The sequence below is a fragment of the Tetrao urogallus genome (genome assembly GCF_951394365.1).
Source record: "Tetrao urogallus genome assembly, chromosome: 9".
Lineage (NCBI taxonomy): Eukaryota > Metazoa > Chordata > Aves > Galliformes > Phasianidae > Tetrao > Tetrao urogallus.
The window spans coordinates 10990694-11007874 of NC_136822.1; the positions used below are offsets into that span (position 1 = coordinate 10990694).

The 17181-nt window shown below is 42.6% G+C and overlaps 1 protein-coding gene across 1 annotated transcript; it reads right to left on the reverse strand.

The window, feature by feature from the left end:
- Positions 1 to 625: 625 nt before the first annotated feature.
- PLSCR1 (phospholipid scramblase 1) lies at positions 626 to 5579 on the reverse strand (the record flags this gene model as incomplete). The annotated part of the gene is made up of 6 exons (XM_079539960.1): positions 5424 to 5579; positions 4357 to 4399; positions 3649 to 3869; positions 3032 to 3193; positions 1834 to 1995; positions 626 to 685 (listed from the first exon to the last, which is right to left on the reverse strand). Exons 1-6 carry the CDS (start codon positions 5541 to 5543, stop codon positions 626 to 628), a joined length of 768 nt encoding a protein of 255 aa, XP_079396086.1. The 5' UTR covers positions 5544 to 5579.
- Between the last annotated feature and the right edge of the window lie 11602 nt (positions 5580 to 17181).

Sequence of the window (17181 nt, forward strand, 5' to 3'; positions counted from 1 at the left end):
TACCTTGCTTATATTTGCATTCACTCTTAAAGCTGTCCCATGATATAAAATTGATGACAAGATGCTTTTCAGACAGTACTAGAAACAAATGCCAGTGGCTACTTCCTTTTAATAGTCTCCTCTAACTTCTAACTTCACTAGATTATTATAATTTTTACAGTGAATTTTGATAGTTCTTTTTCTTTTAGATTACTTGTCTTTGAATGTATTTACTTGGTAAGCTGGAAACAACAGAATATCAACATCAAGCCAAAACTACCAAAGAAGACACACAGAAAACGATCAGAACTTCTTTATTAGGCTGACTGCTTATATTATTACTAAACAAAGAAATAGATCTCTTTTTTTAAGAATTAAGTTTTTAATACAACAATTCCAAATTTATTGGAAAAAAGGCTGCTATATATTTCTATACATTACAGTATTGATCTGTACAGACAAAAGGTGCTTATTTGAATACAACAGTGTCATTAGAAGCTAGACAATAAAGCCTTTAGTTTATAGAAATATAATTACAAGAGTAAGAGGTCCACTTCTTCCACTTCTCACATTCTCACTGGAGCTCTGTAATCCACTGGGAAGTGGGTGGTTTATTTTCTTCCTTCTAAATACAAAGTTCTAGATTTCACTGCCACACTCCCGCTCGCTGTTGGCTGTCACCAATACTCTCAAAAAACATGAAATCCTAGGAAGGAAATAAAAAGCAAAAAAAAGGAAACAAAAAATCCTTTTAAAATCTAGATCTTGGTTGGTGGTTCTTTTGCAAGGTATTCAAAGCAATTCCCCCCAGAAACTTTATGTGATGAGAAGCAGCTGGAAGTACCTCTCTCCAACCTAATCCCTGAGTCTCTTGTAGAGAAAACAAGGCATTCACAAAAAGAGAAAAAAGTGGTGGAAGACTGGGATGTTTATCATTATCAGAAGGCATGCTTCCTTTACTTAGGATTTCCATCCTAACTTCCTTTAGCCTGACTCAAGTCCCTTCAATTTTACCTCAAACTGGATTCTACCATAAAGGTCACTATCTTTACATATGGGAGACCCATATTCTGTGCATGAAGTCCTTGCTTCTTCATATTCCCTACTCTTCACCTACATCCTTGCACCTAAAAACACACAGTTAAGGAAAACTTAGTCTATATGCAGGGCAATAAAAGCTGGCAAGAACTTTCCAAACTCAGATGCTGTATAAGCCTGTTTCCTCCCTTTCTGGAGCCTGACCAACACAGGAAGAGTGCACTTTTGAAACAGTACCTGATGCTGAAGTGCACAGGTTAATTGGAAATACAAGCATGGCAGAGTCAGAGTGCTGACAACGATGGCATGAAGTCAGGTGTACTTTGCTCCCCACAGAAGTCTCTGCCCATAGAAACAACTCCTCTGAGAGCATTTAATCCTACTCCTCTTGGTGCTTCACATATTTCCAAGAAGAAGGATCAGGAGGAGCTGGATGCAGCACCTATCTGTCCAGTCCACCACCTCAGTCAGCTGCTCTGGCATTGGTTGGGCCTCCTGGCTAATGCTGTTCTGTACGTTTCTGTCTCACCACCCACATAAACATGCTTGCCTCTGCTTATGAGTCTGTAGAGTTGTCTTTTACAGGGTTTGTTAATCTGATTGTGAAAAGTTCTTCTTAATATAGTCAGCACTTCATATAGCCTCGAATAAGCTTAATATCCAAAATATTCCTTCCAGGGTTAGCTTTACACACAAGAAATCCAGCAAAAGCTCTCAAACACTTTGAGAAGCCTATAATGAAAACCTTTATCAGCACAATTTAAACACTGAGATGAAGTCAGTTCATATTCAAATATCAGTAAGCTACAGACTTACGATAAGGAAGCAAGCGCCAAGCATGACAGCTTTCATTTTTACATCAAGGTCCATTGGAAATGAGATTCCAAAGTTATCAGTATCTGTAAATGCTTCTTTCAAAAACCCAGACCACTGCTTAGAAATCCTCCCAATATTAGAAGCCTCATCCAAAGTCTTCACCTGTTTTAACAGAAAATTAAAAAAGAAGTTGTTCAAGAATCCCCGAATTCTTTTCATAATAGATCCATTTGAAAGCTTTAAATTGTGTTATTAAATTAATGCAGTCACTGAATGCAACTATTGGTACTGAAAGACAAACCAGACCATCAGAAAGTCAGAGTGAAGTAACACAGGCATCAACTTAATTCTACATCTGACTGGAATTCAATGTTTTAATGGTATTGGAAGTCAGCTACTGCATGCAAACATGCACGCATGCATGTACACACACACTGTGTTGGGAGTGTTGTCTTTTAGCCAACGGAGTGAATTAGTACATCCTGCCATGCACCAGAACAGCTCAAGGGAAAGTAAACATTCTCTTGTTCCAAAAGAGAGGTTAGCCCTTTCTTAACATTGTTTCCTAAAGTTACACCCAGTGTTCATAGTTCTATGAAAGCGTAATCTCCCAAAATAAAATCAGACTAAACTTGCTTCAGCAATTTACAACATCATTTTAAACAAAGTTTAATGAGTTTATCTACTAGTTAATTTGTATGAAAATGCTAATGCATTAACCAGTATTGTTTTTAAATAAAAGCTGCCATTCTTCGGTCGTTCCAGTGTATATTTTAGGTCCAAATTATGACTTACTTGGTTAGTGAATGACTATTAAATGATTGGATGAGTGGTTGTGGAAAATCATCTTAATAAACAGCTAATACAACTGATAATAACTTTTTTTTTTCCTGTTTGGGAGTAACACGATGGATTAAAAAAGATTTTGCTTCCAAATTTCCATTAAGAGATTTGCATGCAATCACAAAGAATCAGGTCTCAGATGAGTGTCTTTCATATGTGATTTCTGGAGGTTTGCCAGGCTTTTCCAGAATGATCTACCTACCTAGAGAACTGAATTGACTATGTTAGCTTTAAAAGATTACGTTCTAATTATTTTGTATATACCACAGTATAATTGTAATAAGACAACAAGACTACTACTATCAAAATACCGTTTGAAAGGAGATATATATAAACAATTCTTAGCATTACATACCTCAAAATTAACATCCTCACAACAGCTGCAGACGACACAAGGGCCACTAATTTTCAGTACATCCATTCTTTTCTCATCCTGAACAGTAAACTTGGGCAAGCAGGGATGCCAATTCTGGACAACATAACCTACCGGTGTTCCTGGAGGTGCCTGAATTTCTATCTTCAGAGGAAAAAGAAAATCCCCACGTGAAGCAGTTTTTTATGCTTGAAGATATTCATTAGACAAAAATCCACAGTAATATGCAAACTGAACACAACTTATTCTTCCATAACAACCCAGCTTTCCAATGAAGCTGCACTAGGTTTTCTGCAAACAATTTCAGAAAGCTGAACACATATTCCAAAACCAATACGCAACTTCAACCTTCACTGAAATCAACAGCATACTCCTGAGCTACAGAACATATAAGCTATGGGTCTAAACTGCAAAGATCAATGTATGTGAAGGAAAGATTCTAAGCATCCTGAAAGTCAAGGCCTCATAGGGTGCAGCTACTACACATCTGTCAGTAAGAGCTCTGAGAAGGCTGAGATTTGAGACTCCGTCCATAACCATCACCTGAGATTCATTAGTATTAAAGAAGATCTTATCCCTCATGGTGAGAAGTGACTCACCTCCTGTAAGCAGCAGGGGAAAAAACATGACGAACACCTGAGGGGTCTCTCCAGCCTTATCACCTCATGACCCAGATTGTCCATAATCTTCATAGTGAAAGGTCGTGCTGGCCCACAGCAGTTCCTTGTGCAGCAATCAGTGTCCTCTGCTGCAAAGTACACCCTTTGTCCCATTGAATTCTTGATTTCATATTTGTTGTTTGATTCCAATCCAATAAAAACTGAAAAAAGTAACAGAACTGTTAGTTCCTGAGGTGCATCTGCATGAACAACAAATAATAAAAGTACCAAGCTAACCCTAACCTACTGCTTGGAAAAGCCTCATTTGGAGACCATCAGAGGCAGCTCTCATAGAGGGAGCAGTGGGGAAGGGCCCTCAAGCAGAGCAACCCAACAGAAGTTCGAAAAGGACAAACACTACGAACATGGTGATATTGAAAGAGTATGGAGACGTCCATCAGTTCCCCTCCCTCCAGTCATGGGTGCCTGCTGCAAGAGCAAGCATTACCATTCCTAGCCACACAGCAGGAAGTTTCTTAGGGAAGAGCAGAAGGTATGGTGAAGCAGAAAAGGGCTCCAGAGGGCACAATTAAGTTCATATTCAGAAAGCCACAAAAAGGCCTCACAATCAGGATTCATAGCTAAACAAATATAAGATGTCAAGAATCAATCATATAAGCCAATCTGCTATAAAAACATTTCACTTACTCTCAAGAAGTTCAATTTGCTGATGAATTAGTATCTGGTCAATCTGTTCATGGTTGAAAAATAAAACAGAATAAATAGTTAGCAAGTTGTAACTAGGATATACCAGTTTTAAGAAACGTTGTTTCATTTCAGAATACAGTGTTAATGTCAATACATTGTTCAGAGATTGATATCTATCAGTAAAGCTGCAGACATGAATCATGTCTCTCTCTCATTTTAGCAGAACAGTGTTACAAGCACCAGAGCAGATGATGGAAGCTGTACCAGACTGGTCTGGCTACAGGCATGCAGGTCTAATGTACTACTTTCACAACTTGGTGTGACTCCGTAACACTACAGAGTCTGAAATCCCCATGTCAGATGCCTGCCTCAGGAGTCTGCACAGAGAAAAGCAGGAACCATTAGGAGGAAATTCAAAAATTTTAAAGCAGAACATCAGCTACTGCTCAGTTCTGAGTGAAACTAAGGAAACACCAAGTTTGGTATTGGTTTATTTTCTGAGAAATATGCACATCCATAAACATCAGCATAAGGCCTTTGTATTTACTCCAGTGATGACATAAACTACACTTTTACAGTCAAAGGGTGTTTCCTGTGATATATACTGCAACATGGGAGCAATTTTCATTTTGCTGCGAACATTTTCTAAGTTTGTTACATTTGACTAGAGACACTGAGAAAGCATCATGTAAGAAAGCAAGCTCATATATTGTGCTACAGGTGCCTGTATACGTATACATATAAATGTAATGCATCTTGACAAATTGCATTACATCTCCCAAACAGTAGCTTCAGAAATGGGAAAGATATGCAATTGCTCTGTGCCCACTGTCCTTTAGCATCACACTCAGAAGGAGTGGGTATCCCTCAAAGTGCTCTGGCCATAACAGGCACTTCCACACTCACATGTGCATCAGTCACGTTACAAGAGGCCTCACACAGCAGCCTAAAAGCAGCAACTCATGCAGCTGCAGTAAAGACAGATGTGTTTTCTTGCTTTCTCCCAGGTGCAGGCTGCTTCTCAGGTGACCACCTGTTTCCTGGGGAAGGATAAAGGGTGCAGGTACCTGTGTGAGATATTCCAGTCCAGGAGGGCAGTTGGGAATAGGAGGAGGGATGGGCATCCAGATGGTCCCGGGAGGCTGGTTCTGGATGGGTGGAACAGCAGCTCCGGGTGGGTTTCCCATGGGATGTGCCTGGTAAGCATAGGGCCCTGGTGCAGGAGTGCCTGAAGAGACAGGAGAAATGCAGTTAGGGAACTGAGGTCTTGATAAAAGAATTGTATCGTGGACCTTCAGAAGAAAAGAACATATAAATTATTTTGAACTACGCAGATTCTCATACCTACAGCGTATTTCAGTTAGGGATATTACAACTGTCATGAAGGAAGTTATGCCGGATTGGGATGCTCTGATCACACCAGACAAAACTAAATGAAATAAACAAACGCGTCTCTCTTGAGCATAGTATTCACTATACCATTCACACGGAGATTAGTTAAAACTGTTCGAAGGACTCCCTCCCGTGCGGCAGCGGGCCGCAGCACCTCCGCAGCAGGGAGCCCTGCGGCGTGCCGCCAGGTGGCGCCAGCAGCCCCGTGCCGGGAGAGCTCTGACGTCGTCACCAGCAGCTGCGGAACGGGAAGGGCAAGCTGCCCCCGTTTACCGGTACGGCAGGCTGGTGACAGCTCCAGTCAGATGCACAGTTCTGTATTTTGCTCAGAAGCACGCAGGAGCTTGCAAGGAGAAACCAGCATGAATACTTTCGTAGAAAGTGCAGCTCGAAAGGCAAATGGGATCCTGGGCTCCATCAGGAGAGGGGTGGTCAGCAGGGACAGGGAGGTGATTGTCCCTCTCTACTCGGCTCTTGTGAGGCCCCATCTGGAGTACTGTGTCCAGGTGTGGAGCCCTCAGTACAAGAAAGACATGGAGATTTTGGAAAGGGTCCAGAGGAGGGCGACTAAGATGATCAGGGGGCTGGAGCACCTCCCCTATGAGGACAGGCTGAGGGAGTTGGGCTTGTTCAGCCTGGAGAAGAGAAGGCTGCGGGGCGACCTCATTGCAGCCTATCAATACCTGAAGGGAACCTACACCCAGGAGGGGAGTAAACTCTTCAAAAGGGCTGACAATAGCAGGACTAGGGGAAATGGATCCAAGTTGAAGGAGGGAAGATTTAGGTTGGACGTTAGGGGGAAGTTCTTTACAAGGAGAGTGGTTAGGCCCTGGAACGGGTTGCCCAGGGAGGTTGTGGATGCCCCGTCCTTGGACGTGTTCAAGGCCAGGTTGGACGGGGTCCTGGGCAACCTGGTCTAAATGTGTATGTTTGGTGGCCCTGCTAGGCAGGGGGGTTGGAGCTACATGATCCTTGAGGTCCCTTCCAACCCGGGTGATTCTGTGATTCTGTGTGAAGTCCCAAGACAAGTGGTTCCAGAGATGTTGCCTCATAGACCTCGTGGTTAACCTTAGCACCAGTGCCTCATCCTGTTATAAAACACACTGGTTCACGTGAAAGGTGACGCTGCGGCCATAAACCATACAGCGCATGCAGGCGCGGCCTACAGCCCCGCAACAGCAGCACCGCCCACCGCAGATAAGGACCCACCCTCCTGCAGAGCCGACGGCTATCAGTGTGTGTTACATGCAGCATTCGGGTAACACAGCCACTCCCTGGCCTTGAGCACAGGGAGCACGTGCTCGTTCCTTGAAGGCTGCGTCCTCACAGAACTCGGATTTCCTAGCTGAAAGACGCACAAGGTTTAATGTACACACAGCACAGAAACTTAAGCCAAACACTTTGCACTTTATAAATAATTTATGCCTGGAGCCTGTTAAGATACTGTTCAGCTGATCTGGCTCTTCAGAAAGCAGTTTGCTGCCAGAGTGATAAGCTATTTGTGAGTGCTCTGTTCTGAATGGGGAGCAGAAAACGAGATTAAAAAGAGGAAATAAATGGAAGGTACAACCACATGCAAAGTACAGCAGCAGGAAAAGAAACAGAAATAGGATCTATTCAAACGACAGAACTGTAGAGGAAAACAATCCTTCACTTCTGGATTACTAGAGAAAAAGAAACTGAAGAACTGAAACAACATTAAAAAAAAAAAAATCTGATCATCAGCAAGAAGATGCCACACATTAATTGTGTTGCATCAGTAGCACTTCCCTACTAAGCTCACCCCCAGCAACCACTGAGGAACAGCTAGCATTGCAGAGTTCCTCCACTGCTGGACTGCTCAGCACACATAAACATGTAACACCGAGAAGGAAAGAGTATGACTTTCCACCAGAACAGATATTAACAGAAACATTACAGAATTAATACAGAATTGTAAATCGGAGATGGCTGCTTTGATGGAACCTCCTGCTTCCCATGCACACCTGATAACCAAACAGCAGATCTGTAGCCAGGCAACCTACCGTAGAAGTTCCCAGCTGCATACTGTGGGTGGCCATATGGGGCCTGGTTTCCTGGTGCATAGCCAGTATTGGAGAATCCAGGTGCTGGTGCTGGGTTATTTGCTGTAAGAATGCAACATACGCTTTGAGTACTCCTCTCACACATAGGGGAAAAGGTCCCCAACACTGCTTTCTCTTTCAGAATAGGTGTACAGAAATTAAGCTGCTGTTTCCTGAACAGCAAAATGAGCTTGTATTTTATCTATTGAAAATATGTGTATTAAAGCACGACATAATTCAAAGGGGTTCTGATTCTTAGCATGCTTAAAAAAGGACAGTTACTGCACTGTCATGCATATCACAAAGAATATCACAAAATAACAGAACTGGGATTTGAACTGTTTAGCTGAAAGCCACACCCAGAGGTCACCTAGCCAAGCCCTGCCAAGCCGGGTCAGCTCACTGTCCATCTGGACCACAGGGACATTTGTTCATTCACATTCACAGGAAGCTTCAGTGCAAAGAATTGTCCCAGAACTGACAGGCTGCACTCCCGTACAGAACAGACTGGTCAACTACAACTCCTTCTCCACTACATAAAACTTTTCTCCCAAGTTCTTCTTGCTAGTAATGTGCTAATTTGTCAGCTAACCTGCTGATTTCAGAGTTATGAATTTAGTAACGTTTACCGACATCAGCATGTAAGCAGAAGTAGCCTGTGTTTCAAGATGATTCAAGATTTGAAAACTTTGTGTAAATTATTAAATTTTGACATTTGAATCCAAACATTCAGACATCTTTCCTAAAATTATTAGGCAAATTTATATCTCAACTAACATTGCTTGAATACTTAAGAAAGAATATTGTCTTTACTAAAACACAAGACAACACTGGCCTGTTTTACTCACCTTGCATTGCTATGGATCTGCTTGTAACCGTTCTGCAAAACAACATATTTATTTATTGGTTTTTGAATATACAATTTCACAGAAAGGCCACTCACCATTCTCTATTAATTAGCAGTAAAAGATACATGAATGTCTAAATTATATGGAACTGTTGAATTACAAATAGAAGCTAAAATAACTGAATATCTCAGCTTCCTCCTGGGCCACCACGAAATAACCCTGCATTGCCTTTGCCTGCTGCACTCCTGCTTTGTGCATCCTGAAACCATGCTCAATTCGTTGGAAAGCATCGGTTATTCAACTGCAACACAGGATGACATTGTGCAACTATCCAAAGTCACTGTGCAATTCATATGAACGAGTATAACAGTAATTTCAAAGCAATTAGTTTAGTTATCCATGCGTCCAACAAAACCTGCTTGGGTAAATCTTGAAGCAGCTGCCACTAATAAATCTCCACGCTATTTCACTTTTCAAGTGGCCCTGCTAGATATTATACATGAAGACAAAAATTGCATATATGATAAGAGGTAGGCTAGCACATGCGAGTGAGCATCCACAGCAGACTGCCAGCAGCAAAAGGGCCAGCTGTTTGCCTTTTTCTATTGTTCTAGGGCTTCCAAAAGGACTTGAATAAGCAAAAGAATGTAGCAAAACCTAGAGATATATTTTGCCTGTTACAGTTCATCCAGCTAGTCAAGTTCAGCAAAGACACAAAACTGGGAATTTAATCTGAAAGCAGTTATTTCCTGTTTCTCATTCTCAGCAAAAGCTAGTATCATAAGAGGATGCTGAATGGCTGTGGGACAATGTGGCTTCCAGCTCACTGCCCAGCTTAACACAACATCCTCTTTGTTTAATAAATTAGTTTTAAAAGTGATCTTCTCTATATCCTTTTTCTTCTTTATTAGCATACCCTGCTAACAGAAATACCATGCTGCTTTATGCATTTTAATTGGATTCTAGTTCAGTATGTGTATAGATTAAAAAAAAAAAAAAAAAAAAAAAATCTAAAAAAATGCATCTTCAAAAATAAAAGAAAAAATCTGAAATAATGCATTAAAACTACATAATTAAACCTTGTCCTTGCTGATGATAATCTGGTGTGTCACATTTAATATATGACCATATTAAAATATGCTGACAAAACTTCCAGCTTGTGGGAATACACAAATTCAAGGTGATTTAAATATTTACGTAAATGGATCTTTTGCAAGTTTCAATATATCAGCTCACACTGCGAGATGTTCTGCATACCTGAACTTCTGAAAAGTACTAAGAATTACAACTGAACCCTTTAGTAAAGGTCAAGCAGAGACAGAACCATAGGATTTATTCAACAGAAAGCCTTTATATTAGCCCAGAGTATTTTCTCTCCCTACAGCCACTCGCACACTCCTCTGTGTGACTGAAGATCCAGAAATACTGAGATGTGCTCTACAGCTAGTAAAGACTTTACAACATTCACCTCCCATTTCATCAGACACGACACTAGTGTTGACATTATTTCTTTCACTAACGTTATTTCTCTATTGCTTTTATCCAGACTCCTGCCACCTGTGATTCAGCTACCATGTCACAGCGCTGCCAGTCACACCTTGCTTTTCATCCGTGTGATTTCACCGATTGTGAAATAATGCAAAATTCTGAAGTACCACAGGAACAAGGAACAAAATCTCATTTTTCTCAATTGTGTTACACAATAGATTGTTCAGCCATTCTCATATGCATGGGGAAATTCCCACATGGTGATGAAAACGTAGCAATGAGCAGACCAGTTGCTTTAAACCTTCCCAACCCAAGTTATGCCAGGATTGTAAGGATCCTTCAGATGCCATGCTGGGTGCCACAAAGCCCCGCTGATGGCACATCCCTGTGGAGAGGACCTGGCTGGGGCTCTGGGCCTGCCCCACACTGGAGCTATTTGGGGTCAGGGCTGGGAATAGGACCATGTGCCCGGAAGACGTCTTCCGTTCTGGTCAAGCACTGCCCTTTCCTGGCTGAGATTCCCATGGGATTTCATAGCTCTGGGCTCACAGGGGATATAAATACCCTCCCCTGGTAGAGGAGAGACCTCTCAGGGTTCAGTTTACTCGGAGAAAAGCAGGAGTGATTTTGCTGGCAGGTTCCAGTAATGACACTCATGAAATGGTTTCTGGATCACTGGGAAACCTGACATTTCCAGGCAGGGCCAGCCCTGCCACCAAGCAAAGGTGGAAGGGAACAGGCTCTGTGCCTTCAGGAGTGAAAGGGACCAGGCCCAGCAGCCTCACCCACTGCCCATGCCCAGAAGCACTGTGCTGCCCATATGCCTGCACAGCAGGAGCTCCCAGGCTTCTCCCTCTGCTCTGACATGCTGCATTCAGGGGCTTCCACAGCTTAAACTCTGTCAACCAACAACAACAACAACACACCCAACCTGTTCTTTATTTTCTGAAATCATTAACAAGTACCACAAAAGTGGCACTGAGGTGCAAGGCGCTGCATTTTTCCCTCCCGGGGAAGTTTGAGCCCAGGCACCTAAGGTCAGCAAAAAACTTTTGGAAAGGAAACTGTGGAATTACCTGTTCTGAAGGAAGTCAGAACAAAGCAGTTCCAGTTTAGAGAACAGTATGGGAACACTGCCCTGAGACCAACCCCTTTCAATGGGCCACACAATGCCCATGCTGCTTTTCCACCCCTTACTCTTCTCAGAACTGCATTACACAGCCTCAGTTTCTAGATCTTACCCCGATGCACATCTGAAGCGATGATACACTGCTTTCAAGACCCCTTAATTCACTTAATTGCTGGGCTTCTGCTTTCTGTCTGAAAAGCGGCACTGCTTCCATTCGTGACCACCAGCTCCATCTCCAACCCAGCTGTGCACAATGCTGCCAAGAGCACATTAACACGTGTCCCCAGACACAAACACTATGCACAGTGCCACTTACAGACCCAAACAGGCCCTTTTTGAGAAAGCACGTGGTTTAGAAAACAGACTTGAGGAGCCAAATAGCCGTAAGGCAAGCATTAGTTCACCCCAGCTAGCTTTATAGCACCTCTTTCTATCGCTCATTATTTCAGACTGTTCAAACGCTGGATTTTAACCTTGACTGCTTAGACTTTAACCGTGTTTACCTAATTAAACAGGTGGGTTTTTTCGGTGGTTTTTTTTTTTTTGTTTTTGTTTTTTTTTTTGGTCAAAATTAACAAAATAGCTTTTCAAGAAGGAATTTAATGACCTGCAAGTGACACAAAATTATTTTCTGGTGCAGTGACATACCTCCTCCCTTACACAGACCTCCCTGATCCCCAGGGCCCTGCATACAGCCCTGGGGACATCGTGCAGAGCATCCCGGCTCAGCCCCACCCGGGTACCACCGAGCCCCCAGTGCCACCAGGACCACCACGCACCCTCAGCACTGCCAGAAACGAGATCTCCCCATAAGCCCACCTTCGGAAGGAGTTACTGTGCCACTTCTAACAGCCGGCTATCCTCGAAGAGAGAGATTCTCTATTTCACCGCACAATCCCCCAGTGAAAAACGTGGCCCTTCTGATCATGAAGCATCCCCGTGACAAAAATACAGATACCTTCAGAAGCACCCGGAGGAAATCCTACGCGGCGAGCACACGCCCCGCCAGCGCCTGGAGACCGCTCCGCACTGCCGCAGCGCTCAGCGCGGCTCTTAGCCCAGTGGGGCGGGTGCGGCCGGGAAGCGCCGCCGCCCCCGAGCAAAGCAGAGACCGGCGCGGCCGGGAAGGGGCACGGCCGCGGGTGCGCGGAGCCCGGCGTGCGTCACGGCCCCGCCCGCGGCTCCCCCGCGGAGCGGCCTCAGCCCGCCGCTGACCCGAGCTCGGCGCTGGTGGCGGAGCGCGAGGGCGAACACTAAAAAAGCCCTGAGTATTTCTAGAAGGCCTTGCACGGCTCGAAATTTAAAGTGGTAATGGCTCCCCCGGTATAACTTCTGGAACTGAAGTAACGCAGGTGCTCTTTAAGGAGGTTTGGCTGTTCAGCTACTTGTTTCAAACGCTACTTGGCAAAACCGGCTGGTTTATGGGAAGCATTGCTCAGGAAGAAAACAAAATGAAACTGCTTTTGATTAGTGCTTATCCTGGATGCAGTTTGTGCATAGTTTCCCGAAAACTGAAAAAAAAAGGCTATGAGCATCTTGAGTTGTTCTAACAGGAGCACAGGCAGTGCTTGGAGGGCAGTTATTGCACTCCTATACTTTGTAATTCTAAAGTTCAAGCTGGAATGCTGTGTCTGGCCTTGCCCCGAGCGCTCTGTGCCAGAAGGACCTTGGTTCCTAACTTTGGGCTCAGGGTCCCAGGACAGTCAAGGCTGCAGTACTTTGTGAGAAGAGGCAGAGAACATGGAGTTGCTTCTGCTTGGAGAAAAAATGGCTGTGGGGAGACCTAATAGCCACATGCCCATATCTGTGGGAAAGACATCAAGGCGATATATGCCCCAGCCCTGAAGATGCTTGAGGTTGGATGGGCCCTGGGCAGCCGGGTCTGGTGGATGGCAACTAGCTCCCAGCAGGGGGTTGGAGCTGAGTGATCTTTAAGGTCTTTTCCAATCTAAACCATTCTATGAAAACACTGTTGATTTAAGGAAGTGATTGGCTTGCATTTGGTTCATTCTGATGTCTGATAAGTAACACTTTAATGCTTACCAATACAATGGTACCAGTTGGAGAAATACAGACAGCACAGAGGATCCATACTGCTCAGAGGAATGCAGTTCTTAAGTCTGAGCTGATTGAGACAATTGGAAACTGTCCTGTAATTTTTAAAGCTGTCCTGAATTCTTGCGCTTTCCATGTAGACCCTGGGGAACCGCTCACCATCCTTAATCCATAAGCAGCCCATTGGCGATGGAGAATGGAGAAGCTCAAAAAGAGTACCAGGAGAGCTACTAGTGGTCTATCAGATAAGAGCAGCTGTAGTTTGGGGCCCAAAGGCCTATGCCTATATTTAAATTAAAAAATAAAAATAAAAAGAGGAAGAAGAAAGAAGGAAGAAATCAGAAATCAGTTATATTTCATCAAAATTTGTTAATGGATGACCTAGACAGGAAAGCGTTAAATACTTCCTTACAGCTCAGCTACTTTTGTAGAAGCTGCTTTGTAGAAACATGTATGTTCCATATGTTTTCAGGTTAAAGATTACCCAAAGATGCAGTTAATATCCATGTCACATAGATAAGCCAGGGATGTATTTTATTGAAAGGCCTGGTTTTATAAGGGTTGTTGTACATAGGTCACTCAAAGTATTTATTTCTATGAAAACTATAAGAGGAACAAAAAGCACAATAACACTATTTGATAGAGCAAGTTCTCAGCTATGGAACACTATTTTTCAGCACAGACACCACCATCAGCTGTGCATTTTCATCAGCAACAAACAAGAACCTGCATGCAGCATACATAGATATTTCCATCTCTAGGCTGCTGCAATCCTTTTCTTTCATCATACATTCCTACTTCAGAAAGCTTAAGAGTATTTTCAGACAAGTAATAATAGAAAGCAACTCTGTTTGATAAATCACTAGAAACAAAAAATGCATTTTCACAAGAAGGAAAAAGATATTCTGCACCTTTATGTTAAAGATTTACATATGTTAATGATTTACTTATGTTACTGTTTACTTATGTTAATGATTTAAGTGTCTAGGATGTAATAAGTAGTAGCACTATTCTGAAATATTTTACATATGGCATCATCATCACCTCAGTAGCACAACAGTCACTTTGTCAGATCTCACAGCTCTGAACACTTTTGCAGCACCTTTGGGCCATGTGTTTTTAAGTACAGATAATAATTCCAAGCTGTATGCCCACATCAGAAATGAAATAAATGATAGCTGAAATTATTTTACTTTGTTTTTTTTTCCTTAGGGAAAAAAGATATATATATATATATGTATGTACTATTATATATATATAATTTTTATATTATATTATTATATTATATTATATATATATTTATACACACAAACTTGTGTACTTCTCAGTCATGGCAAGAGCAATAAAAAAAGAAACAGTGAATTGTTAAGGAAAGAAATCCCTTGCAGCAGTGTGGCTCACGTGCTGATGGCAGTGCTGGTGAAATCACCTTCTACTTTCTTTTCTTTATACATTCATGTAATCATTGAATCACAATGGTTGGAAAAGACCTGTAAAATCATCTAGCCCAACTTACCACTAATAATGTCCACTAAACGATGTTCCTAAGTACCACATCTCCATGGTCCTTGAACACCTCCATGGACAGTGACTCCACCACTTCCCTGAGCAGCCTGTGCCAGTACCTCACCACTCTTTCAAATGTTTTCCTAATGAACCTCCCCTAGAACAACTTGAGGCCATTCCCTCTCATCCTATCGTTACCTGGGAGAAGAGAGCGACTCCCACCGTGTCACAGCCTACTTTCAGGAGTTGTAGAGGGTAAAAAGGTCTCCCCTGTGCCTCCTCTTCTCCAGACTGAACAATCCCAGTTCCCTCAGCTGCTCCCCCTAAGACTTGTGCTACAGACCCTTCACAGCTTCACTGCCACACTCTGGACATGCTCCAGGGCCTCAGTGACATGATTACAGTCAGGGCCCAAAGCTGAACTCAGTACTCAAGACGCAGCCTCACCAGAGCTAAGAGAGGGAAGATCACTTCCCTGCTCTTGCTGGCTGCTCTATTTCTGAAGCAACCCTGGATGCTATTGGCCTTCTTGGCCACCTGAACACACTTCTGGCTCATGTTCAGTTGAATATCAACTAAGACCTCCAGATCCTTTTTCTCCACATAGCCTTCCACACATTCTGCCCCAAACCTATACTTTTGCTTGGGTTTGTTGTAGCCAAAGTGCAGGACATGGCACTTGGTCTTGCTGAACCAGGTGGGTCGTCTCGTCATAGGATAAGATGAGGCTGGTCCAGCACAACCTGCCTTTCATGAACCTATGCTGGCAGGGCTTGATTCCCTGATTGTCTTGCACATGTCGTGTGATTGCACACAGGATGATCTATAGATCCTGTAGTCCATGCTAGGGCTGCTGTTTTCCATCTATATCTCTGCAAAGCAAGCTGCACTTAATCTAAAACAGACACATCTAATTGCAGTAATTTGTGCATGCATGAATCCCAAGACTGCAAATTAAATTAGAATCCTTACCAGACAAAAGAGAAATGAGTAAATGAAGGTCACTTTGTAACCTTATATATTCTACAGCTGCCCTTTTCTATCTCCCAAAATAAAGTCTTCATCTGAATATTCAACTTTTATAAATAAATAAATATATATATTATTCTGGCCATATTTTGAATTTCATCTAGACAATGGGCATGTCAGAGATTTGGGGATTTTATTTTGGTGGTTCTACCAGCTACATACAAATCTAATCTGGAGTTGTCATTATTCCGCATATCTGCACTGAGTCCACTAAGAGAATTAATACTGGACACCAATTTTTGTCAGGAATAGATATATGTATATTTTCATACGGTTGGAAAATCAGAAATACATGGTAGTATATGATAATATTTTTCCTTTTCAACAGGAATGAAGTTGTTAGCTAGTTCGACTTACGTGCAAAGACTTAAATACTCTATTCCAACAAACATGCTTGTTTGACAGAGGGATGAATGTTGTTTCCTGCATAAGGATATCTTTGTCCTGTCAAGGAGAACAGCAGCATATCCTTCCTTTTTCTCTCAGACATTTTTCTGGAAGAAACCTACTCACCTGCAGGGGCAGAAGAAATATGCCATGTTTTACACAACACTAAGTAAATGGCCAGCCTGCCATACAGAACAATACCCAGCTTGTTTTCTCCAACTGAGATCACTGGAGTCACAACAGGCTGTCAGTCAGATCACATAGTGCCTCTTTATTTGCCCCAGAGAGCAGATTTAATCAGTGCCTTAAACATTTGAGAGAAGTTGGAATTGCTTCAAAAGAAGTGAGAAAGGCACCACGCTCCTTCTTCAGGTTTATCATGTTTAACTGGAATTAAACATTATTTGTAGATTCCTGATCCCATTTTTGAGATATGTTGCGTGCATTCAGAGTGCTTAGAATATCACAGCCACTTCAACCTCCAGTCCTCCTAAACTCTGGCACCTTGGTGGATCCTGTAGCATCCAACCGCGATGATGAGACCTCAACCCTGTTGATGAAACATGGCGAGAGTAACATCAGATCACCACCATTGTGTCAGGGATGATGAACATGTAGCAAAAAGCAGCTTAAATCTAAACATATGAAAAATAGATAAATTACTATTATTATTTCTCTGGTATGGAACTGGGGCAAACAGATTCCTTCGCAGCAACAGCTGACAGACAGAGAAATGAGCCAATGTCTTCCACATCCCAGTTGTGCTCTGTTTTTGGTTCAGTAACTGGGCCTTGACTAAGATAATAAAAGTTGTATTCACAAAACTAGAAGACACAGCTGACACAATAAGTCAGTATTAAAGATTTGTAGCTGTGGTAACAGGACTGTTAGCTTATTTGATTTCATTTAACAATGTCAAGTCAGCATC